This window comes from Seriola dumerili, unplaced genomic scaffold, assembly GCF_002260705.1.
Source record: "Seriola dumerili isolate Sdu_G_001 unplaced genomic scaffold, Sdu_1.0 BDQW01000432.1, whole genome shotgun sequence".
NCBI lineage: Eukaryota > Metazoa > Chordata > Actinopteri > Carangiformes > Carangidae > Seriola > Seriola dumerili.
The window spans coordinates 2,038,732-2,066,099 of NW_019174687.1; the positions used below are offsets into that span (position 1 = coordinate 2,038,732).

Genomic DNA, 27,368 nt, shown 5'->3' on the forward strand with positions numbered 1-27,368 from the left:
TGGGACTGAAGGACTGCCTGTTGAGACAGGGATGAGCTCATCCTCATCCTCTGGCGCAGCAGAAGCTCTACCTGCTGTTCGAGGCTGTGAGAGGAGGAGAGTGCTGCATGGGGCCAGTTGCACCAACTGGTCTTAAGATGAGTGTCGTAACTTGGCGTTTCTAAGTCCAACCTAACAGTTACACCAGTTTCACCATCTGGGCTTCAGCCGATTTTCTCACTGAGGCCGTAAACCCAACACCTCGCCAGGAGCAGGTGTAACATCAAAAATCTAGGCTGTTTCTATAGTAACGACTTTAGACAAGACAGCTTGTGAAAACCATGTCATCCCTCATTTATGGATTTTACAACAACACGCTTTTAGACAGGAGAGGCTTATTAGGGACAGAAGCGATCCACTGAAGATTTACAACGACGAGGAGCTGATTGAGAGGTTTGAGTCTGTAGCAGAGATTTATGTGAACTTGGTGAAGAGCTGAGCTGTCTCTGGACACAGTGCAGCCTTGTCACCCACACTGCAGCTCCTAACTGCACTGCATTTTTACACACATGGCTCCTTTCAGAACAGTGTGCTCTGAGTGTCCACAAGTCCACCACCTGTCAATTTGTGTGTCTGTCTGCAGATTTAAGCTGAACAGCTGAACAGATATGTGTTTTGTGTGTGTGGTGATCTGTGTGTCAGCACCGTGGATAGTGTCATGGGTGGAAGGGGACAGAGACGGAGACAGAGCAGAGCTAACCATGACATACACCTGTTCTAGGACTTCATTCCATTCACCTCTTGTCGCCACATCATCACCTCATGATGAGGGTAAATATGAAGGAGACAAAGATAAAGAAAATTGAACTGGGTAAACAGATAATCCATCAAACAAACAAACAAACTCACCACTTAGTGAGAAATTTTAATGCTTACTTCTTAGCATGGGAAAGCTACGTCTTTGTTTCTGGCAAGGATGGACTCTAAACACAGTGGGAGCTTCCCGCTTCATAGTGACGTGTCCCGCTGGAAGTTTGGAAAACTCTGCCTATGTTTGCTCTGTCTGCCACGACTCCCCCGAACAGTGCACTGACCTGAGCGGAGAGCGCAATTCGCGTTCTGTCTGAAAGCCCCATAAAGGTCATGGAGCAAGTGCATTCAGGACCTGTCCAACTCGAATATTGCTATTTTAACAGTCGAAAAAACAGTTTCTCCTCCAGGCGCATGGTTGAAAAGGGTTGTAGTCAGTCTCTTAATAAATCATGGGAATGTTTTGAGCGTAACATGCAATAAACCAATCAGAGTGCAGCTCCCATTCCCTTTAAAGTTATAATCTGTATCCTTTCCACATTAAAATGTCTAAAAATGACCAGACCTATGTTATATATTTTTTTGAGTTGTGTACTTACGTTTTCCTAAATGTTTCCACTAATCCACAAACCTAGAGAAATACGTAATTTTAATATGGTAACGCTCCGTGTCATTTGGTCTTCTGTCAATGACATCATATCCTCTATGAGCATGGGTTTGGATTGTAGTTGCCTGCCAGGAGCTGAACATTGACTTTTATCTAGTTTGAAGCCACATACACTTTTTACACCTTGGTGGTTTTCAGCTCTATATTTGAACCAGATGAAGGATTTTAGACATCAGACGTCTGGATCTGAAGTTATCAGAGAAACAAGCTGAGGAAACGTCCGGTTCTGTGTCACTGAATCTCTGATTTTTAAAAAAAGTGAAACTGCTTTAGTCCTTTACCACTTTTAATGAATGAATCATTAATTTTTTTAAAAAGTGGGACTGTTTTATTGGTTTACTTGTTTTATTCTCCTGGTCCATTTGTAGAGCAGGAGATCACTGTGGATAACTTGGCTAACAGGGAAAACATGTTGAACAACTGGTTCATAATTTATTAAAGAATCAAAGGTAAGCAGTCTCTAGTCTCTATCAGTCTATTAAAGTTATTTTTTGGGCATTTTGCCTTTATTCAGATCGCTACAGAGAGAGAGACAGAAAAGTCAGGGGAGAGGGAGAGGAGATGATGTGGGCCACGGGTCGAACTGTAACTCTGGCTGCTGCTGGTAGGATTAAACCTTTGTGATATGCACTCTACCAGGTGAGCAGCTGAGCCGCCAGGACACCACAAATCACTGATTTTTAAAGTCAAACTGCTTTATTCAGTGTTTCTACTGGTTTGAATCCCCTGGTGTGTTTGTTGTGGAGAGGAGGACACCTCTGTGGATAATTCAGCTGCTGGTAAAAACCTGCTGAACGTCTGCTTCATAAATTATCAGAGAAACAATCAGAACAAAGGTTAGCATCAGTCTCAGCTCCAACTCTTCCCTGAGTCTCTGTCCTCCGTACAGCGTCGCTCTAACACTGACTTTAAATGTCAAACTGCTTCATTCAGTTTTTTTAATGGTTAAAATCACCAGGTCTGTTTGATTTCCTGAACCACTGACACTGAAGGAATCCAAACCGGGTGGTGAAGACAACAACTCCCATGATCCCATGCTATTTCATGATGTCATCCAATGCCGTCTTTTGTTCTTGTTTTGATTGAGAGACTCCTAGAGGCAGAAATTACTGACTGCGTTTAAAAGCCAGGTGAGCTGCACCTTGAGAGAAAAGGTTGGTCAATTGTGCACTTTCACTTTCTGCTGTCACAAGATAACAATGCTCCAACAATGCTCCTGATCACACCTCATTTTAAGACCAACACACCCATGGGTGCTCAGATGGACACAAGTGTATTTGATATTTAAACAAAGTGGGTGCTGGATGGGAAAATGACAACTGTGTTGGCCTGAAACTAGCAGACACTTTGTGCTGGGTGTAAGATAGAGCCCTCAGTGTGTCGGCCCAGACTGGGCTTGATGTGGTTCCACTGATGGTTTCTTATGGGGCTGTAAACTCCAGAACATCACTTTTCTTCCGGCGCTCACATCAAACACTTTGATTCGGCTTCCTCTTCGACTTCCTGCTGTGACTTAAGGAGCCACTGAACATATCAATCAGCTCTGACAACAAAGAGATTTTGCTCTTTTATTGTCTCTCCCACCGCCTCGATGTTTCACACCTCTCTCTGTGTCTCAGGACAAAATACAGATAAGCCTCTCCCCTCTTCACTTACTCTCTTTCTTTCTCTCATCTCTTCTCCCTCTCTTTCTCTCCCCTGATAAATCTCTATCTACTTATACAATCAATGTGATTGAGGTGCAGACAAAGAGGAAATAAAACCGGAGCTCCCACAGTGAGCGACTGAGAGCCAATTGACAGGGGAAAGAGAAACAGTCATGTGGTCCAGATCTTCAGAGGCATGATCAGTGAATTTAATGAGGCTGAATGTGTATGTTTCTCTCTCCTGACACCAAAGTAAACCAATGAAAACAGGATCTATGAGGACGCCTGGGATACACAGCACAGGACAAAGCAGATTACATCAGAAAGCTCAGCTGTAATTAGTCTGGATCGTTTTACTAGCAACGTGAATAATGACCAACATTTCTCCAGATCTCAACACTCAACAACGTAAAGCTGCATCCATTGATTACTGGCCACTTTACACTACTGGCGGCAGAACAACCTGTTGGCCGGAACACAACAGCCGACAGGTGAGAGTGAGTCCAGTGAAAACTCTTCAGTTTGTCTGTTAACTCTGGGTCAGTTACCATGGTAACTTTATTTCTGTGAAGCTAACCTGCTCACCTGAGCTCCTCTCTGTCTCCTCCCTCCTCCTGAGCCTAAGGAAGCAGTGCCCCAAAAAATAACTAAAAAAACAAACAAAAATAGTCAATAGCTATAACAGTCTCCCGGCAACGTGGAACAATAGTGGATTTAGGGGATTTTATGGCTTTATTTGACAGGACAGAGAGAAGGTGAATGACATGCAGCAAGAAGTCAGGCCGGGAGTCGAACCGTAGACTTGCTGCTCAGGAAATGGTTTACGCCCAAACTACTCGGTTATCTGGACACTATCAGCTGATTGTATTATTTTTCCTGGGAAAGTTTCTGAAGCAGTTTGACAAATAAGTGAAAAGTTGTTGCTCGGTAACTGATTAATGTTGCTATTTGACTGTCACAAATGAGCAATGTTTTTCAGTGTATTTATATTTTCATATTTATGCACTTTTTTATACTTTTCTCATTTTCATATTTGCTGTTATAGTATTAGTATAGACAGACTGCTGCTCACTTCTGTGGTGGCTCAATTTGCATTTGTGTTGTTGCTTTTCCATTGTATTGACCTGTGTGGGCCACCGTACTGTCTTGTATCTGGAAGAAACTACATGTTTCTGCTTGGACCAGTGAATCCTGAAGACATGATGTATGATATCAGCTGATTCTTTGTTTACATGTGAGTCCAGCTGCCACACAGGTGTGAAAATGCTCCACCTAAAGACCAGGTCAGTGTCAGTTCAGAACACACTGTCTGTACTACAAGACTGAAGAAGCTGCTCTGTAAGTGCACACAGACACACTGGTAGTATGATGGTGTGTGTGTGTGTGTGTGTGTGTGTGTGTGTGTGTGTGTGTGTGTGTGCGTGTGTGTAGAGTGAGAGAGATCAAGAGGAAACAACAAAGCCCATATGTGTGTTTATATTCACTAGAGAACACATTGATCAAAGAGGCACTGTGTGTGTGTGTGTGTGTGTGTGTGTGTGTGTGTGTGTGTGTGTGTGTGTGTGTGTGTGGCCTTTTAACGTTATTGGTCACGATGTCAGTTCATGACAAACTAAGTGATGATGGACATGACTTCATTAGGACACCACATACACACAGACACATACATACCTACATACCCCCCAGAGTGTGTGTGTGTGTGCTGTGTGTGTTGACTCACCCACTATCCCCAGGGCCACATACGAGAGGATGACAATGATGAAGATCAAACAACATAAGACATCAGTGCAGCTTCTAAAGAGACAGAAGAAGAAATGAGACGTAAACCACAGCAGCAGAATTCATTAAACACTATGAAAACTGTTCTGCCTCATCGTCACTGTACACAACACACACACACATGCATACACACACATGCACACACACACACACACACACACACACACACACACACACACACACACACACACAAAAGTGTGACTTTAGCTGAACGTCATCATGAGGAGAAAACATGACAGATAATACATTTGTTGCTACTGTAAAGAAAGCTTGTTCATTAATTACCCCTGCCTCCGGCCCTGCAGAGGGCAAGATAAAGAAATAAAAGAGTGTGTGGGTCGGGCGAGAGAGCTTTGAGTTTAATGAAGAAGAGGGAGAGAGGAAAAGACCAGGGGTGGAATTAAACTGCAGATTTCCTCCCAGTCACACAGCCGAAGAGATGCAATTATAGATGGAAATTATATATGTGTGTATGTAAATGTGTGTGTGAGCAGTTACCACATTGTATCTGTGTGTTGTGTGTGGAAGATAATTACTGTGAGGACTGAAGTCAGATTTCTACTTTCACTGCACTACAGATTCATTCACCAGGAAGTAATCTAAATCCTGCTAAAACTTTATGTTCCCTCAGGAATAATATTTACAGCATTTTCTGGTGACATCGTCATGGTTACCTCCTCCTGGCTGTGGAGACAAAGCCTGAGGTACAAACTCAGGGTGTGGATTTTGAGAGGCAGGTTACAGAAGTGTAGAATCCTGTGTGTTTGGCTCTTAAAGTTTTTATAATCTGTGTCTATGAGGTTAAACAGTAAATATCTGAACTGCAGCCCTTAAAGTTGCATGTTGTATCAGTGGAATTAGACATGAGCGAAAGCATGATGACAGTCAGTGGAACAATCCGTTAAAAAAGACTCTGAAAACTCATATTGTCTCTCTGTAGGTCTCTATAATATTAAATATTCATGACCACACAAGCAACAAACAAACACAAAAAGATTTTATTTAGTGGTGCAGCTGAAATAATGTGATGTGCAGGTTTTAAACATAACATCTATGAGTCCGTGCGGTAACCGGCCTCTATTAGACAGTGTCACAGTGACATCAGGCTCTGTCCTCAGGGCCACATTTAACAATATGTTTTTAACTGTAACTGGTTTAATTTTGCTTCAAACATAATGAGGGGATGTTGTTAATTTATGAATTTGGCAACTGAAGTTAAATATCTGATCTCTGGTCTGTGGATGTGTGCTGTGTATTCCTGTCATCCAACCCAACCTCCTCCAGAAGCCTGCACTACGAAGTTCAACATATCCAGGATAACATTTTGCCATCCTGCTTAACTTAACCTAAAATCAGCCCTCCTGGATAACCTAAACTAAGAAGCTGGTTATCAACTGGGCTTTCCTGTCCCACTGCAAGCTGGCTCATGTGAAAGAGGCGGAGTTGTTAATTATAAGCAACATCATCAGAACCATGAATAAAGTTCTTAATGTGATATGAGAAGAAACACTGATACCTGCAGGTGAATTCAGTTATAGCCACATCAGTGGTGATACTCAACTAAATGCAATCTGATGGTCATGATAATTAATGATCACATGACTGAAAAAAAAAGAAACACTAGAAATAGTTTCCAATGATTAAAGTCAGACTAAGGATGTATTGTAAATAAGTGCATGAATTATTAAGTTCCTCACTGAGTATTTTCCTCTTTTGTCTGATGATGAACAAACTGATGAAGCAGAAAAAAAAGTTGAAAATGTAAAACCAGAGTGACACATGGAAAGACTCGAACAGCAAAACATCCACTGATCTATACAAATATCTACTGATTTTTATTATTGATCACTTTATTGTAAACTCTTTTGTCCCTGTTAGGATCTTGTAGGACTGATGATTCAGTTTTTCCAGGAATCTGATTGGTCAGTAGTATAGCTGTTGACAGATTTTGATCTGATCCACTGAAGTTAACCTGTGCCTGTTACCATGGCGATTTACCCCCATAAGAAATGAAAACCCAGAGTCCTACTTCATAGTACAGGCCTCCACTGCTGTTAATACATGCAGCTTCATTCATTCATTCATTAAAAGAAAACCATGTAACCCAGACTAGGTTTGAGCAATATCCAAATTTAATACCTCAATACAGTCCAGCTCAAATATCATGACATACAATATATTATATTGTTGGATTTTAGGTTTCAGTTGTTCTTTTCTATAATATATACTTACATTATTGTAATTAATAATTAAGAAAAATATTGCATATGGAGGAAAATATTGCAATATTTAATATTATTGAATATCAGCCCAGGACTAAACCACCAGCAATTATGTTTATATCACAGTGTAAATGGGAAACAGTTCAGTAGTCTATGAATGTCATTTCTAGGAGACAGAGTTGAGCGACGTCCAGTTTCTGTCTTTGAATGAAAGTAGAAACAAACAGTGGAGATGACTGACAGCCTGTTTACAGAGCAGTAGAAGGGTTCTCTCTCTCTGTGTCCTGGTCAGTGTGGTGATTAATCCCAGCTGTTAAATCACGTTGGAGAAATCTTCAAGACAAAAGTCAACGAGTTCTTTTTATATGCTGCACTAAAACAGTTTGTGTTGACTCGTGTTATCTTATAATGGGGGGCATAACAATTCGCTATTAGCTTAACCAGCATTATGTTGTGTAAAAGACACTGGGACACAGTGGACAAAATAGATGAAAATTTGTTGCTTGGTGAACAGGTGGTTTGATAAAGCTCTTATTGGCTTTTTACTTTTTATTGCACTTACAGTAAAGTTCAGTGATAGTTGCCGTCAGCTCCAATAATCTGGAAATTATGATTTACAACACATTTGTTACATGTTAACACAGCACTTACTAATCATTGTTTTGGGAGTGATTAGTTCATCATTAACTAAGGGTTTATAAATGACTTATGAATTAATGTTATCATTATAAAGTGTTACCAAAGTTTTAACCAGCTGAGACTCAGCAGGGGAGAGACTGTCTGGACCACTGCGACCACATGTCAGCTGTGACGCACAGTTTTGTTTCTCACTCACCGGAAAGAGGAGCATGTAGAGGAGATTTAAGGCTCTATGTTACTGGTCCAAAGCTCATGGTGCAAGTGCATTTTGCTATTTTAATGGCGGAACAGTTGCTGCTCCAGCCGCACGGTTCCAAAGGGTTGTACTAAGTCTCTATTGGAAGTCATGGGAGTCACTCATGGGAGTGTTTTAGGTGTAACATACAATAAACCAATCAGAGTGCAGCTCCCATTCCCTTTAAAAACACAACTATGGGCGCTCAGATGGGCACAAGGGTATTTGCTATTTAAACTAGACTCACCTCCTGGTGGTCGTCTGCCTCCTCCACTCAGACTAGTTTCAGGTTACATCCCTGTTTATCCAGAGTCACAGAAAATATGATCCAATTGTGTGAAATCCTGTTAAAGTTGCTGTTTCAAGTTTTCAGCAATGACTAAAAAGTATTTTGTGAGGTCACATCAACCTTTGACCTTTGACCACCAAAATCTAATCAGTTCTTCCTTGAGTCCAAGTGAATATTTGTGCTAAATTTGAAGGGATTCCGTCAAGGTGTTACTGAGATATCGTGTCCACGAGAACGGGACAGATGTACGGACATCCCAAAATCAAAATGCCTCTGTGCCCGCGACAGACAGAGGCACAAAATAACAGCTGTGTCAGTCTGAAACTAGCAAAGACACTTGTGCTGTGCTGTTTTGCACTGGGTGTAAAATAGGGCCCTTAGTTTCCCCATTATTTAGATGTTGAGGTGTGATGTTGGAAACACAAGTGAAGTTAGCTGTCTAAGACTACAGAATCTCTGCTGCTTCACATGTAAAGAAGGAGGTTCGGAGTTACCTTCTGCAGACTGGACCTCGGAAGGACGGATCAAACTTGTGTGGTTCTCCTGCAAGGAAAAAAAAAAAGGAAGATCTTTAACAGGTTTCAGCCGAACACTTGGAGACAGAGGAGGAGGAGAGCTGACACAGGCTGAGGTGTGCAGCAGTCGTCTGCTCGAGCCTGGATTCCACATGTTGTCTGTCAGACAGGACTCCACCTGTAGTACAAGCTGTTCATGTGTGTTTCACTGAGGGGAAGGAGGCAACATCACCTGCAGGTTGTCAAACCCATAAAGTGGACTCATACAGCCTAATAAGAAGCAGGTCCAGCAGTGGGTCTAAATCCACTATGGTGCAGCAGTCATCAATAGTTGGATTAATCACACACTTGTTGTAGAACGTTGACTATGACGGGTCGACCCTCCATCCTGTAGAGCATGGCTATTCAACTATGTTTCTCAGGGGGCCACATTTCCTGAGAACTAAGGGCCGAGGGGCCAGACATTTACCTGAGCTATTCTGTACACTTCACACAACATGGCACCACATTTTCACCACATTTGATTTTCTGTGCTGCGATATTAACAAAAGTACACACAGTTTTCTAGAACACATCATGTCAGCTGTCATATTATTTGATTAATTCTGACATCTCTTACAAAGCTATGTCACAGCATTTTTTTTAAGTGAGGCAAACAACAGAAACAACAGAAGAGAGCAATGAGAATTAAAAAGTTCAAGATGAAGTGAACTTGCCTGTACATTTGATGCCACACAACTAGGGATGCCAGCAGCCCCAACATCACTAACCCCCCCCTGCTCTGAGTGACCTGGACATGAAACTGAATTTCTGAACAGTTCAGATGATGCTCTGTCGCTCGAAAACTCCAGAGATCGCTCGTGTTTCCGCTCTTACATGCAAAACACTTTAATTCCTTCCGCCATTGTCACTAAGAACAGCATCTCTGTGTCTGTGTGTGTGTGCTGCATGGTGCCACCCCTCACAAACACAGGCGAGAGAGAGAGAGAGAGAGAGAGAGGGAGAGAGAGAGAGGGAGAAAGAGAGAGACACATCTGACATTATTGATAATACGGCCACCAGGTTGCAGTACCATCCCTACATACACCACAAATTGTAATTGAAAGTTTGGAACATATTGACAACAGACACTGCGGTCACTGCCTGGGACTAGTGAAACTGTTTACCAAGAAGGCTGCTGCATTGTTAGAGTCTGTCTGTGGTCTAGAGGATTTATTGTAGCAGAAATATAATTGTAATTAAACAATTGATCGGCGGGCCGGTTGGACATGATTGATGGGTTGGGGTTGGCAGCCAGTTGAATAGGCGTGTTGTAGAGGAAGCCTATGTCAACATCCAATTTGAAGACCATAACTGTTTCAGTTTAAATTGAGTCAAATTTTTAGGTTTTCTTTCATAGAAAACTGTGAAGATGGTGAATCCTCATATTTGTGAAGCTGGTATCAGATAACAATCTGTCAACTGTCACTCAAGTTACTTTTTAAAAGCTCCATTTTTTCCTCTTCTCCTGTGTTTTATTTGAAGTGTTGATCCATAAGAAGATGTATTTGTAGTTTTAAGAACCAAAAACCATCTTAGTGTAGTTTTACATCTCTCTAGATCAGTGAGCCAATCATGAGAGAGGAGGCTCTGAGCCTCTCTTCTGATTGGCTGACTGTTTTCTGAGTGATCCAATAATAATATAGCAGATTTCAGGTAAACACTCAGAGAAACCAAATCCTGCAAGGTTGGATGGTGGGTGCAGGTGGGTGGAGCTTGGTGGCTGCTTTGCTGTGACATAGATAGACAAAGTTCCAGAAGTCCTGACGGCTGGTTTTAAGGCTCAGTTTCTGAATACAGGCTGTGTGTATTTCTCTGTGGACTGAGGCTTTGATACTTTCACAGTATTAATATAGAACCTAGACCTGATCTATAATCACACTACACATGGACAGAGACCTTTAGACTGTATGGACCAAGTGTTTTGTGTTGTCATAGTAGTAAATGTGTTTTGTTTGTCTTGTTTGTTCTATTTTTCTAAATGCCACTTTTGTGCTGCCAACTAGAAGTTCCTGAAAAAACTAAGCTTAACTAAAGATTAAAATTCGTATATAGTGCAACTGTCTGTTTAATGCATAATGTGATGTGTGGTCTATGTGAGTTTACAGCTGAACCTGCAGATAAAACTAATTTATTCTCTCTCTGTTTGAATTTGCGTCTTTCCTCCTTCAGAGACACTGAGTGTTGTTGAAGATGAAGATATGGAAATGAGATGCTGCTTGTCAAGATTTAAACATCAGCTGCAACATACTTCATATTCACACCACACCACACCCACCCACACACACATACACACTGTAACAACAGGCACACATACAGATAACACAGACACACACACATAATGAAAGAGATGCGCACACACACACTTTTTCTCAGGTTTACATCTCAGGCCTAACAGGAAACATTTAGAGGGAGGACAACGTTTCATCCTTTCATCCTCCTGCTTCCTGTCAGCCATCAAAGTCAGTGTTTGTTATGTAACGTCCAATCAGAGCTCATGCTGTGTTCCTCAGCAAAACTGACTTCCTGTCTGGCACAGCAATAGCAGGCTAACTTTTTATTGCTCTCTCTCACATGTTCTGTCTCTTTATCTTTGGTTGGGGCTCAGGTGTAGAGCAGGTTGTCTACTGAGTGCAGAGTTGGTGGTTTGATCCCCAGCTCCTCCTGTCCTAGTGCCAAAGTGTCTTTGGGCAAGACACTGAACCTCAAGTTGCTCGCATTGACAACTTCACGGCTATATGTATATATGTGTAAGAGTAGTCCATTTACCATCTAACACTGTTTGTAAACTAATCAATGGAAGGGACTGATCTGATCAGATTTTAATGAGACACTTTGATCAAATTATATTGATATATTTATTAACTTCAAGCTGGAGAAACTAACTCTGATGTGGTGACATGCAGCTAAGATATGTATTTACTACTCTACTACTCTACTCTACTACTCCCATGTTAAAATGTCCAACTTTACAGCAGAAATAAACATGTTTACAGCCTGGTACAAAAACAGTTTTGGTCTGTTGAGCTAATTTTCTCCTTCATGACGACTGTTTATATAACTCACCTGTTTACATTTTATTAAGGATTAGAGTTGTGTATAATTGAGGGCAGGCACTGCCAAGCTGGTGACAGTGGAGCAGCTCACTCTGAGCTTCAAAACTGCTCTTCAGGAACCTGGGAATGCCGACACAGAGGCTACGTCCATCTTTATTTGCAGTCTATGGTAATGGTACTCTAGAACCACTACACAATGCCAACAGTGGTACAGTTATGTTAGGCTGCATACTTAAAATAACTTCAGACCAGGTTTTTACTGGTTAATCGCTTTCTGCTGCCTCAAAATAACAAAGCAACAACAATGCTGACCACCTCATTTTAAGACCAAAACACCCACGGGTGCTCAGATGGACACAAATATATTTGCTATTTAAACAATATGGGCACTGGACGACAAATGACAACTGCATTGATTTGAAACATTTTGTGATTATTGGACCCAAACTGACTAAATATCCAGTGTTTTTCCAAAACTTGCACTAAAAATTAAAACATTTAAAAAATTGTTTAAAAATGATGTTGCATGAGTAATGTCCTGTCTGAGGGCATTTCTGTCAGTGTGGAAATAGAAATAAGGAAGTTTGTTTGTTTGACATTGCATTATAAGAGTGCTCTGAATTCTGATTATTTTTATATGGAAAATTGAAATAATTTGAAGAAAGGTCAGACATTCTTCTAGTGACTGTCAGTGAGAACTTTACACAGTCCTGTCTCTGTATAATGAACCTTTGTTTTAGTGACCAATAACATCCATTCATTCAGTCAGTCAGTCATTCAGTCAGTCAGTCAGTCAGTCAGTCAGTCAGTCAGTACTCTAACTGGCCTTCCTGGATTACATTTAATCTTGTTACTCGTACCTGGATCAATACACACACAACAGCACAGGTTCCTGCATTTCTTGAATGCAGTTCTCTTTGGTCTGAACGCCTGCTAACAGATACAGATACAGACATACAGAGAGACATAAGAGACTGTTTGAATGAAAGAGGAGGTTTGATGTGCTCCTATCAGACACACAAGAGACGGAAGCAAAAATGAAGAGAGCCCCTGAGGTTGCCTGTCAGACAGTCCTTCTGAGAATAACAGAGGACTTCTAAGTGTGTGTGTGTGTGTTTGTGTGTGTGTATGTGTGTGTGTGTGTGTGTGTGTGTGTGTGTGTGTGTGTGTGTGTAGGACTCTTCTAAGAAGAGAAACAACTGATAAAAAGACAGAAAGGAGAGGTGGTGAACATAGGAAAAAATGACATGGAAATATATTCAGATTATTCAGCAGGAAAGTGGAGTGGGGGGGGGGTGAGAGAGGTGGAGGAAGATGGAGAGAGAGAAGGAAAACGACAGACAAAGGGCAGAATATTATATAATGTGTCTGATTGCCTTCATACCTCTCACAGTACAAACCAAGAAGACACACAGGCCACAGACACAATCAAATCACTGTTTTTCACACTTGTCTATGTTGTTCTCTGAACCTCCCAGAGACAACAAGGAAACACCACCTCCTCTGCTCAGTACCTCACCACCTCCCTCACTCAGGCCTCTTGCTGAAAAAGTGTAACATGTAGTAGACAGGGATGGACATGTGGTCCCACCTGGTCCCCCCAAGTCAAGGATGTATCTATTCTCTCATTCACCCTCTCATTGAGAAAGATTTTTCCCTGATTTGACCATTTGATTCATTTTCTTTTTTATTTTGTAATAGAGTTCTTTGTGTGTCCACTGTGTTTTCACTTCCGGTCTTTGTCTTGTGTTTCCCTCCTTGTTGATTGTCTGCCCCGTCCTAATACATTTCACTGGTGTTCAATCAACCCACTCCCACTTGTCTTTGTCAGTCTGTCTGTTGTTCTACTGTGGAAAGTCAGTTTGTACTTCAGTTTTATTCCTGTTTCCCATTTGTGAAGTTTCTGTTTGTTGTACTCCTGATTTCTTTGATCTTCTGGTTTTGTCACTGCCTGTTTTTTTGGATTCTTGTTTTTGTAAGTTTCTTATCTTTTTTCCACCTACCCCTTTTTGTTGACTGTATTTAGGTTCAATATTTCTGACCAAACTTGACAAATAATATCACTTATTGAATAGATGTAGAACTTAATACTTACACCAAGGTCTCCTACTGCACTGGAGCTTACCGATGTCCCTCACCGGTAAGTCTCTTTGGATAAAAACATCTGACAGATGAATAAATGTAAATGTGATAAATGCTTCACTGGCTTCAGGAACATCTCCAACCACATTCAAACAGAATCAGGTAATTCCTCTGCTCATAAACTTCTCACTTGACTCTGCTCAAGTGGAGAACTTTCGAAAGGGCGGTTCTCAAGCTAGTCTCAAAATTCCTCTCACAGAATGACCTCCTTGATCCAAATCAGTCTCGCTCTAAAAGCCTTGTCAGCTGTCTGTGACAGACACCTCCATGTAGAGCTGTGGCTCAGTCTTCAGTTGTTCTCTTGCTGGACAGCAGCCTTTGATACAGTGAACCACCACATCCTGCTCTCTGTACTCTCTGACATGGGTATCTCGGGCAAAGCGCTTTCATGGTTTGAATCCTATCTCACTGGGCGCTCCTCCTTGTGGGGCAAACATCCTTATCCCATCACTCCACAGGGGTGCCCCAAGGATTGGTAATGGTGCCTTCCTCTTTTTAATATACACCACCTCCTTGGGTCCAATTATCCACTCACATGGCTTCTCGTATCACTGCTATGCTGACAACACCCAGCTATATCTGTCATTCCCACCAGATGACCACACTGCCTCTGCAGAGATCTCAGCCTGTCTCTCTGACATATCCACATCGATGAACGAATGCCACCTTCAACTAAACCTCTCTAAGACTGAGATCCTAGTCACTGCGGCCAAGTAGTCTCTCCATCATGATATTATTATCAAAATCGCCTCTTCATCTCTCACCCCAACCAAGGTCACAAGAAACCTGGATGTCATGTTTGATGACCAGCTCTCCTTCTCTGACCATGTTACATCCGTTTCCTGGTCATGTATCTGGGCTGTCCACCCAGCTATTGGTTCAGGCCATGGTTATCTCTCTCGTCTACACAGCCTGTTAGTGTGGTAAACTATAATTCCTCACTTTATTTAGTGCTGTTTTACTAAAAAAAAACATGTTTTCTTGTGCAACATTATTGTCCATATGTGGGCGTGACGCCCTGACCCAGGAGCCTTTTCACTAACAGAGATCAGATTGGGGAACAGAACCTCCCTCCTTTATTCCTATGACTGCGTGACATTCAGCAAACAAACACCATCATCACATATGTGGAAGACGGCACAGCTCTGGGTTTAATAACTAAGGATGATGACACAGCTCACAGGACCCTTGTACATTTAAGCTCTAATAACAACCTCAATATCAGCAGGTACAAAGAGCTCATTGTGGACTTGAGGAAGTCAAAAGCTGCAAACACATTCCCACATACATGAACAACGTTGGGCTGCAAAGTGCATTAATGTAACTGCATCGTGTCCATTCTTAATGTAAACATTAATATTTTTAATAATGCACCAGTATAATATATCTGACTAAACTGATATCCAATCGAATCGATTCAGGAAATCAGTGGCAATACCCAGCCCTAGTTTACACCTCTGGAGACAGCTGTTGGTTAGTAAAGGAAAGAAGTTTGATGCTGAACTCACAATGTTTCGTCTAGACTGGTAAGTAAACAGAACAAACAAATCAAAATTGCTATTGCTACACAGTCAATGTTAGCATTAACGGCTGTTTACTTACCAGTCTTGAGAAGAGCTTCAGCCATTGTTTAATTTACAATACAAGAGGTTATAATTCTTCTCTGAGCAGCTACTAGGGCAGCCTGGATGCTACAGTGACTCGGTATCAGAAAGTGATTAGATGGTCCAGCCATATTGGGGCTAGCTTGTTAGCATGCTAACTTCAGTAGAAGAAAATAAGTGATAGAAATAGAAGCAAAACAAGAGTTAACGTTGGTGTTTCTTTCCACCTCTGGGAACAATGTTTTTTTTTTTTATCATTTTCTGATAACGAGCCACTGTAAGGCTGGTTTTAACCAGAGTCACTCTTTGTTCACAGGGGATATTTCCTGCAGCTTTTCAAACAGCTAGTTAAACCACTACTCTAAAAACTTTAGCTATTTCTTTTTTTTTTAGTTAGTTTTCTCCATTTCACACAGCACTGCACTCTACATGTTATACACTGTCTTACCTCTGCACCCATCTACTTCCCACACCTTCTATATATTATTTTCTACTTCAAGAAAAAAAATCATCTGAAGAGTTTTAAAATTCAACCATCAAGGGAACCAGAACACAAAGATACTGTGATGTTCATATATTTTAAGTGCTGGTCCCACTGGTTCTTTACTTTCATACTAACTCAGTGAGTAGAAATGTTTTAAATATATAAATGTCTCCACTGTCTCTGACGGCAGGAGACTTCTACATGACTCAGAAAGTCAGTAAAGTTCATACTCACTCCAAACTTTTTTTTCAGGTCACAGAGGCTGTATTCTGTGTCTGTAAATCTTTCACCTGGTGAAAAACAACATACACACTAGGGATGTGTACAATTAGTCGACGATTAAACCTTGCTATCCTCACAAGTTGGCACCAGAAATATTAGTTGGTTAAACTAATTATTAATATTTTATTAATGTACAACGGAAGTAAACTGTTTAGTTTTACTACTGTCTAAGATGTTACGTAGCCGTCCATCAGGAGCTGGGACAGCAGCCCCCCATTGCCAACATTAGCCACACTCTGGAAAACATGACATTGCTTACCTGTAGACGCAATGATCCCAATCAAATTCTGCTCAATTACTTTTAAACAAGTTGAGTGGTTTCAATTAAAATTTTAGTTTAATTGACAGAGAAATTAGTTGTTATCAGCATCCCACACTAATGACCGATGCTGATATTTAGAGAGCAGGGTGGCCGATGGTCGATATGTAAAGTCGATATCTTTTTTTTTTTTTTTTTTGAATCTGATAAAATACAAGAATTAACAATAGCAAATAAAACACAAAACAGCTGAATGTAACATTTGCTGAACATTTATTGAACACTGTTGTTTGCATCGTCTGCAAATAGATCTGCACTCTGCAGTGTGCTTATTCTGAATGAAAAAATGAATAAATGTCCACAGCGAAACTTGTAAAAAAAACATATGAATGAAAAATAAATAAAGTTTTAGTGCAATTGAGAGAGAACAAAAAATTGTAAACTTACATAAATAAAAAAACAAAACAATATAGCAGCATCTCTTTGTTTTGAGTTAAAGTCCCAGTTAAACAAAGTTACGCAGTAGTCCCAGTTTATGAGCTGCAAGTTACTGCAGGAAACAAAGTTTCTCAGCATTTTCCCCACTGAGCCTTTTCTTCTAATAAATGGTCCCAATCTCACTGAATATTCTGTCACTGGGAACAGAGTCTCTGTCTGTGGTGTCTGCAAAAATGTTTTGTTTAATCGGCCTTGTGAGCATTTTATTTGGCTGATGCCGATTATGAAAAAATGCCATTAATCCCCTGCTGATTAATCAGTCTACCACTATCCCACACTAGGTCTGAACAATTAATCAAAATATTATCAAAATCGCAAATATGACCACAACAGACCATAAATGAACCATAAATGAAGCGTTATGGTGCTACAGAGATGGCCTACAGATCATATTCTCCAGATACAGGGGAACATGCCACATGGAACACAAATCACATCATCATCATTTGATGTCATGACATGTGGAGTTTACTGCATGTTTAGCAAGTTATGTTGCAGGGTCAGACTTGTCACTGTGTCACTGCAAATGTCAGTGTGCAGCTCCATTCAGCAAATAGCTACAGAGCGTGCTGAAAGATGAGCAATAAAAATCATACTGGGATGGTGATTGGAGTCTTGATTTCAGTGGGAATGGTCATTTTTGCATTTCAGTTTTTTTTTATTATATTGCACTTGGCCATATTGATATTTCGATAATATACGCGTTCAAATGCTGACCTACAATTAAATCCATCTGCTGATAGTGAACTGCTCAGGAAGCTGTCTTAAAAGATCTGTACAAATGAAGTATGTAATTAATTCTGCAAATCATTTGGTAACCATGGTAATGCATCTGCGCATCAGCACGTGTGCAGGAATTCAACCAAGATTGTATCCTACACTGTGTACTTGTTCATTAAACCGTGTATGATCCCATAGTTATAGAGCTGTACAAGTCATCGCTCACTCATCCTGTCTGATGATACTCATAAATAATTATTCCTCGGTGAGCTCTTTGTGACTCCAGAGAACACAAACATACAGTACAGACTGATCAGATGGAATTTGATTCAACCCATGGGTTCATGTAGTGCATGGTGATGGAATATAATCTAAGCCAATATCAAATAAATAAATAAAAACAGCTACGAAATAAATCCTAAAATAAATAAATTAGGAAATAAATGTAGAAATATATAAATAAATGTAAATATAAATATATAAGAGAGTCAATAAATAAATGAATAAAAAATAAATAAAATAAAAATAATAAATAATAAATATATATTTTTATTTTAGAAATATTTTATTTATTTATCTCAGGGGACTTTTATTTCCTAATGCCATATTTATTTCCCAGCCCTTTTTATTTCCATCTGTTGTATTCATATGAGAGGACGTGGTTACCTCACAGATTCAGACCAAAGCAACAGCTCCAGAACAGCACTGAATCACACACTATTTATTTATTTATTTATACATTTCTGCATTTATTAGCTAACTTATTTATTTATTATTGATTTAGATGGCATTACATAGAAATACACACACACACACACACACACACACACACACACACACACACACACACACACACACACACACACACACACACAACTTTGGTTTGATAAGGCAAACTCTATTCTATCATGTATTATTGAACAAATTTTAAATTTTTTTGTGTTAAACTGGTACAGTGGTACAGTTACTGTACATGAAGGCTGAGTGAGAAACATGCTTGTCAACATAAACAGACCTGAGGGCAGCTGAAGGCATTAGTGAGCAGTAATACTCAGCTAATCTTTATCCTGCTGCTGACCAGAATATCCTCAGTCTGCTCAGTACAAAGCACCAACACCTTTGTTGGCAGTGTTGTCATTGACTATTTTTAAACCACTCATTAGACATCTACAGTGTCCAACAGATATCTTCATGCAAAGACACAGAATGCTCTGCTGACTGCAACGTTTTTGCAACAATTTTACATCAGTCAGTATATGGAGGAGTGAGGCTGTGGGAGCAACACAACATGATCCCCTCACCTTCACAGCATCTATTCAAAGTCATTTCAATGAGGAGATCAAGTTTTTGAGGTTCAAATCAAAAAGATTGTGTTTTTCATCTGTGAAAATAAACTTCTCTCTGAAAAAAAGATGCCGAGCGTATCCACACACACTAATGTCTTGTTAAGCTGTGAGATAAGAGTGCCTTCTCTTGGTTTTATGAATTTTTGATGACAAGTATTCAGCCTGTTTTAGATGCTGTCTCTCTTTTCTTTTCTAAATGCTCTGCATTTAACTTTAACTGAAGAAACAGAGAAATACACACACATACACACAAACCTGCATTAACAAGCTGATGATTACTTTTAAATTTCAATGGAAATGAACAACCATCCACCACAGGCCTGCAGTCAGCTACACCGTGACAGTGTGAGGTTTTTTAAAAGACAAAAGGTGTTAAAACAGAATAAAACCAAATTTTACCTTTGACTTTTTAATGTAATCTGATGACATTCATCTTATTTGTTAAACTGATTTAAAGTAACGTGACAACCAGGCCCTGTCTCATTATGATAAGTTGTGAAAACAAACACTATGATTTCTGTTTGGTTGTAATCAATTAAAAATAATTAATGCATAATGTCCACCCATTAGCTTCATTGAACTAATTATAATGCTGTATTATACAATATGCCTAAACTTTATGGTCATATCACAGACATAAATTGTCAATATTGTTTCAAGCTGTCAGCCGTGCACACCGGTCCGGTACTCACCGTAGTAGAGACCCGGTGCTGCGGCTGCAGCGGCGGTCTCGCTCTGTACGGCGGCTGCAGGGCTCGGGTTGTACCGGTGGGGCGCCATGACGCGCGGTGCTGTCGGTGGACAAAGGGGAAGGTGAATGAAGAAGCAGCTGACTGAGCGAGTAGTTTGTAAGATTCTCCTCCTCCTCCTCCTCCTCCCCCTCCTCCACTCCACGTCACACCTATTCCACGCTCGCTCTGTGTGGAGACGTCAAGCCAAACTAATTTAGCCAGATTAGTCCTGCGGCTCTACCGCCTCTTACTACTATACAGACAGATGACAACAAACCAACATAAAGGTTTTCAGTCAGGTGTTGTTCCACCACGTGCTGCCAGAACATCTTCACTGTTCCAAGACTCTGAACTCCACGAAAGGGGCAAACCATTCTGATTGATTGATTGATTGATTGATTGATTGACTTTATTGTCCACTTCAGTGGAAATTTGTCTTTGGCTTCTCCCAAGGAAAGTACAATAAAAATGCAAATAATCAACCCCCCCCCCCCCCCCCAAGAAACACATAACACAACACACCATTAAAAACATGTACAATGCCAATGAGCAGGTAGCAGCAGATGGGTTAAATAAATAAATACCAGAGAGCAGATCTTATAAAAGACAAGTAACAAATGCTCCCTGATATAGTCATGTTGTGTTCAAAACGGAATGAAAGACTTGTTTTATATGTTCCGGTTGGTCCTTGGGGCCCTGAATCGACGGCCAGACAGAAGCAGTTCAAATTGGGTGTGAGGTGTCAGCAGCTATGTGTTTATCTTCCCTGTGAACAGCAATGTCAAATATATTGCAAAGGTGTTTTTGTGAGACACCTTCCCTGCAATCTGAACTATTTTGGAGAGCATGCTTTTGCTCTTTGCGCTCTTCCTGAAGATATTCCCTCATGGTGTTTAGATGATGGTGGTGGAGCATATGATTTACATCATTTTCATACTCATCAGACCATCAGTGACCCCTCATGACCTGTGGGTGGAGACACTGTCATCTTGTCTCTCCACTCATTTATTTTTCCTTTAATTTGTCACCATCTGTCTTCACTCTACATAAAACTCTAACCCTGATTGAGCCAGACTATCTGATAATGAGAAACACTCCTCCTGTAAGAAACAAGCCCACATGTCGTCTGTGCAGCTGGTTATTATGACCCATAGTTAGGTTTTGTTGCTAGGTGACATCTAGTGGTCGTAGTTATGATGACAGGAGCAAAGGGAAAAGTGCCGTGATGTAGTATAAAGAGAGACAAAGTCCTCGTGAGGAGGAGGCTGTGGTGGATGGATGAATATGACACAGGAGAGCGCTGTTCCATTCCCACGTGAAAGTAGCAGTTTATATTATAACCATGACAACAAAGGTCGTCTAATGTTGAGGAAGTACTAATTTTAACCCAAATAATGATATTTTCGCAAATCTAACCAAGCCATGACCATTATTATAGGAACCATGGCGACACAAATGCAGGTACGCCGCTGTTGGTACAGTCTGCGTGTTTATTGTTGTAACTACGAGAACCAAGGTCTGCCACCCTAGAGGCGCTATTTCAGGAGACACTGCTTGGGTTGTATCAGAGGGTTGATGGATGTTCAGGTTGGAGCAGATGTTGGGTAATGACTATTCATTATTTTTTAAGTAAGAATATGAATAAGTCTGACCAAAAGTCTAGAAACCATTCATTAGCAATGTCATTGATTCACATTTAAAAACACTAATGGTATTACTTAATTACTAAAATGAACTCCTGATCTACAAATCAAATAGAGTAATAGTGTTTCAGCACTATAGACTACATACTATATGTAGGATGGGTGTATCAGTGTAGATGGATGGGTCTGATTTTTCTTGTTCTGATACACCTACATTAAAGACACAGACTCATAGCTCTCAGAGCCCTTACTATATCCACTGTCTCTCCCCTGTCTGCTCAGACCGGATCTTTGACTAGCTCTGCAGCACTGCCCCCTGCAGGTTGAGTGGTAGTGACACACTTTTAACATAAATCTTTTTGTGATGCGCATCATCAGTGATGTATCCTGGGGTCATCGGGTGTTTCGGGTCTGTCAACATCAGACAACCTCACAGAGGTGATCCAACCATTGTTGCTCAAGCCCCAGCTTATGTCCAGTTAGTGCTACCCCACCCACAGCTCTCCCTTCCTGATCAAGAACTTCTGTTGCCTATGTGACCAACTTGATGACCCTCTGCCTACTGGCCCCTGTGATTCCCAGCATGTCCAGCATGTCCAGCATCCACTAGCTCAGCCTCTTCCTCTCATTTCTCTTCAAAGTGGTCCTCCATGAACGAGTGAATTCACAGAGGATGATGTGCTTGGAGACTTCTGAGATAAGCAGCACTTCCCATTTCAGTTGCTTCTCCAGGTTTCTCAGTAACGTCCATCCTGCATTTGTCATTTTCTTGTTTTATTCATCCTATGTTGAGATAAGGTTAGAGGCCAGGCTTCATGGTATATTGTAGCCTACAGTAAATTTCACACTGACTGGCAAAGCAAAAAAGTGATTTTCTTATGATATTAGATTGTCCAGTCACGATGGGAGGAGGTAATATGGATTAAAACATAAATTTTCCAGCAAATTCAGCCCTTACAAACATTTAGTCTGTACATGTGCAGCAAACTTGAATTAAATATCAAGAAGAGGCTGATATTTTAAAACAGAATGATTGATATTTTATTGCAGCTTACATAAATTAACATTTATGAATATTAATAAATTATGTAAACAAATATTTGACACATACATTTTTCCTTTACACTTCACCCAAACACTTGGGCGGCACCCACATTGCCCCTGATGGCTGTTCCATCAGTGTATAAGTGATATGTCTGTGATGTGTGAATGGGGCAAATATTGTAAAGCTCTTTGAGTGGCCAGTAAGACGGGAAAATAAGTGCAAGTTACCATTCACTACAGAAATTCACCGCAGAAGAGTGAGAAGGGATGTCATACCAAGAGCTTCCACTAGGTGGCAGCAGCAACACAGACAGTACAAACATGAACTGTGACACAATCCTTTACTGACAATCATGATTGAGAAAAGGAAAACAGACAAACGGTAATTTTTCAGTGCAGCAAAACGCCAAGTAAGCTCCCAGTAATATCAAAAGTAATTTGATGAAATATTCATCAATTTTCAAGAAAGGAATGAATTGCTTATGTTAATGTTAAAAATAACGGTGTCAAGGAGAGAGGAGACAAAGGAGACAGACAGAGAGCTGGGCACAGAGAGACAGGGACAGTCAGACAGTCTGGAGTCGCATGTACAGTTTGCTCAGCTTTTGTTCAACAGTGTTTTTGTGAAGTCTGACTGTCCAGTAGAGATGCTTCAATATAGCCTAAACATAATTTTACAGTCTGACAATGGCCCTTTTAAGTGTTAGTTATGGAAAACACAGTTATTTCTATTCCAGGAGAAGGACAATTCAGGGACAGTGAGAGTGGTGGAATCGTCAGAACCGGGGAAAGAGCCTGAGACTGCCGATCATGAGGATGATATTGCCAGTGCAGCACAGGAAACAGGGGCACAGCTTGTTTTAGTTGAGACCTCAGTGACTGTACAAACCATACAAAACACATCCTCAAGGTATCAAAAAACAAAATCTTGCTAACAATTCAATGACATTTCAAGAGAAATGGTTTGAAGATTTTCCATGGCTACGTGACATGAGTCCATCAGTGAAAGGAGTCTTGTGTTTTTACTGCAAAAAGGGATTTTCAAACCAATCCTCTTTTGGACAAAGATCTGATGCTGCTTTCATTAGTACAGGCTTCAGAAATTGGAAAAAAGCCATTGAAAAATTTACAGCACACCAAAACTCCTAAGTGAGACTTGCTGCCCATGCCACATTTTTCACACCACAGACAAATATTTTATATCACTGCGTTCAGCAGAGTCTCCTCTCTCAGAAAATATATACCTCTATGTGTTAACAGCTATGATCTATTACTGGTAAGCCAGAGGTCAAGATATATCTTTCAATTGAATCCATGTCTCATTTGAAGAAACTATGCAGTTAAAATCACCATGGAAACCTCTGAGTGCAGGGGTAGGTTCACAGTGGGTTCAAATCAGCTGATTAGAGACTCCTCTGATATCTGTGGTGTTTATCAACCACTTCACTGACATTTCTGCCAAAGTCCAGCTACAGACTGCTCCAACACTAAATAAGGACAATGATTTACACACCTCTCAACTGTTTTCACTGGAAACTGCTTCTAATTAGCTGTGTCTGAATTCAAGGGCTTCATCCTTTGGAGGCTGGATTTGAAGATCGATTGCGTCACAGCACCATGAATAGGCTCTCTTTAAACTCAGTTTAGTTTTTACTGTAAACCAAGATTAAATTTAATTCTGTTTCACCAAAACTCCAATTTAAACTGTGATCTAGGGTTCACTTTAAACCGCCAGTTTAACTTTTGCAGGCTGGATTGCACCAACAAGGTTTAACTTTTAAACCAGATTAAATCATGGTTTAAATTGAAATTCTGTTGCACCAAACTGGTTTAAAATCAAGAAAGTTTAAATACATCAATATTTAAACCGCCAGTTGAGGAAATTTAAGTTTTACAATGGCTGCGATTTTGAGATGAATTGACCAAAATCAAGTTCCTCAAAGAAAATTGAGAGACAGACTCAACCCACTTGAGTTTTATGATGAAGATGAATTTTTGTCAAGATACTGGTTCACAAAGGAAACTGCTTTGGAGCTGAACAGGAGGATTGGGCCAACTGTAAAAAACATGGCAGTGACAGAAACGCAGCTGTACCACTGATGCTCCAATTCCTGGTGGCCCTGAGATGCTACGCTACTGGTTGTTTCCAGAGGGTGGATGGAGACCTGTTCAGCCTACACAACTCAACTGTTTGCCGAACTGTCAGCAGAGGCCCTCGTCCTGTGATGAACATCTCCCATTTCACACTAGCCGGGTCTTTTTTGGCTTTTGTCTTCATGTCTTTCCAACCAGCTTTAAGCTGAGTGATATTATTTCTTTCACTCTGAACAGTCAGCCAGTTGCTGCCAAGCAGACTCTTTCTTTTTCTCTGTTCTGTCAGTTTTTTTTTATCTTCTATGATTTGTTCTGTTAATTCAGCCAACAAGTTTTTCTGAAAGGAGGAAAAATTTGAGCTCCTCTGCCAAGCCATCACGAGTTCTGTTAAGCTAGCAATTTTTTAGCTAGCTAGCAACAATTAGACGTTTCAGAAAAGCACCCACCACTCTTTTATACTTACTAGGTCCTGTCAGCATGCAGATTATTTATATATTTATTTGCATATTCATTTATTTCATTTTAATTTTGATATGGACACTTGTCCCTATTGATTAAACTCAGATAAATTCAGTTTAAATAAACAAACTTGATATTTAAATCTGGATTAACTCATCTTAAACCTAGTTTTACTAAACCCTGTTTCTTTTACTATTCTTAGATTAAATTAAATGTTGTTGGTGCAATCCAGCCATAGATGTGTAGATTGTTTCATTTCAGTTCAGCCTTCATGGTCTATAATGGCAACGAAGGACCACACCTTTGTGGACTGCCTCCTCCGAAGGATGCAGCCCCTGAATTGAGACCCAGCTACTGACTCCACACAGACAGACAATCATGTAGATCACTGTGTCACATAACCAAACTCATTCACACACACGCACAAATTGCTGTTTCTCTGTAATTTAGTCTCCATTTCAAACAAACAAGAAGTTTCATCATGTAGTTCTTTGAATAATGATAGTACAGATGATCAGTCTGAGCCAGAGTTATCAGTCAGGTGAAACACACACACACACACACACACACACACACACACACACACACACACACACACACACACACACACACACACACACACACACATATGTTTAGATCATTTGAGAGGGCATTATGTTGGCTTCAAATCATTTGTGTGACACAACACCTCCACACACACACACACACACACACACACACACACACACACACACACACACACACACACACACACACACACACACAGTTTGAAGTAGTACAAAACAGTGAATTTTTGAACATGGACTTGGACAGTTAGTGTGTGGACAAGTGTAGTGAGAAAAGAGTGAGAAAACAATCCATGAAATTTAAAAGATGTGGTCTTTGAATGCATTTAGTGTCCAAGCAATGAAAGGAGTTCATGAATATCAAAACCAGAAACAGAATGAGGTAATGAGAGAGCCATTTAACTAGATACTGTATAACACCTTCTTTGTTACTTGGCAAATATTCATTCAGTCTGGTATGGATAAAAGCTTAAGTCAAAGTATGAGGCAGGTCAGCTCTTAAATCCAACTGATGGAAGATGGAAGTCTGACCACAGATAAATCCTTTATCGGAGGGTTAGTCAGAAATAATCCACAGGATGGCAGTAGCAGTCCATCTGAGAGACAAACTCACTGAGCCTCCCTCCTCCTCTGCTCTCAGTCAGCAGGGATCACATACATACATCACATACCTCATGATGATGGACACTTCAGCTCTGAAATACAGCTTAATCCTTTATTACCCAGAAGCCACCTCCTTCAGAGGGATTTTACTAACGGGTTTAATAGCTCCCTGTTTCCTTCGTGTGGTTCCTTCAATGAGCCAATTTTCCTAATAAATCCTCTGCTGCTGTCACAGGTGTTCACTCACTGGAGCTCTTATTCTGTTTAATATCAGAACCTCCTTCCTTGTCTGCTCCATTTAGAGAAGTGTTTATCAGAGCAGCTCTGTCCAAGATAGTTTCACATTTCCCATATTGGTGTAGCAACAAACCACCATACAATTTACAAGGGTGAAGCTGAAGCCTTTGATCTAGAAGCTTTCACATTTTTTTTTTCAGTTTTTAATTGAACAGATCAATTTGTAAAATTTCTGTGTCGTCCCTTGTGCACATTGGTACAACTGTCCGTACCAGCATTCAGACGCAAAGCAGTTCAAAGTGCTTCACAGAGGTATGGAAATACATTCATAAGAAAAACAACCACTCAGGTTGTTTTTTTCAACCCTCTGATACAACCCATAGGGTGTCTCCTAAACTGAACCTCGGTTGTCATGGTTACAATAATAAAATCACGGACTGTACCAACAGTGAAGTACCTACCCCACTGTCGTACTTACCTGACGTGGACTTTGTCTCTCTTTATCCTACGTCGCCTCACTTTTCCCTTTGCTCCTGCAATTAGTACGACCACTAGATGTCGCCTAGCAACAAAACCTAGCTGTGGTCATAATAACCTGCTGCACAGATGAGGCAAATTTCTTTTACAGGACAGTGGCTCCCTAAGCACCTTGCGTACAGGACAGCGCAAACTGTTGCAATGTCACGTTTAAAGCACACCGTATGCCAGGCGGCGCCCTAATGTCTGCCGCCATCACGTGCTTATGCTAACAGTAAGGCTTCAGGGAGTCAGATGAGACAG

The 27,368-nt window shown here is 40.6% G+C and overlaps 1 protein-coding gene across 1 annotated transcript in view; it reads right to left on the reverse strand.

Annotated features, from left to right (window-relative positions):
• The window catches only part of LOC111233833 (choline transporter-like protein 5-A), a 39,645-nt gene extending 19,654 nt beyond the window's left edge, over nt 1-19,991 (reverse strand). Inside the window, exons 1-3 of the mRNA XM_022761737.1 lie at nt 19,904-19,991; nt 8,761-8,809; nt 4,823-4,896 (exon numbers count right to left, since the gene is read on the reverse strand). Coding sequence (XP_022617458.1) covers nt 4,823-4,896; nt 8,761-8,809; nt 19,904-19,991 — 211 coding nt within the window. The remainder of the gene's footprint in view (nt 1-4,822; nt 4,897-8,760; nt 8,810-19,903) is intronic.
• Between the last annotated feature and the right edge of the window lie 7,377 nt (nt 19,992-27,368).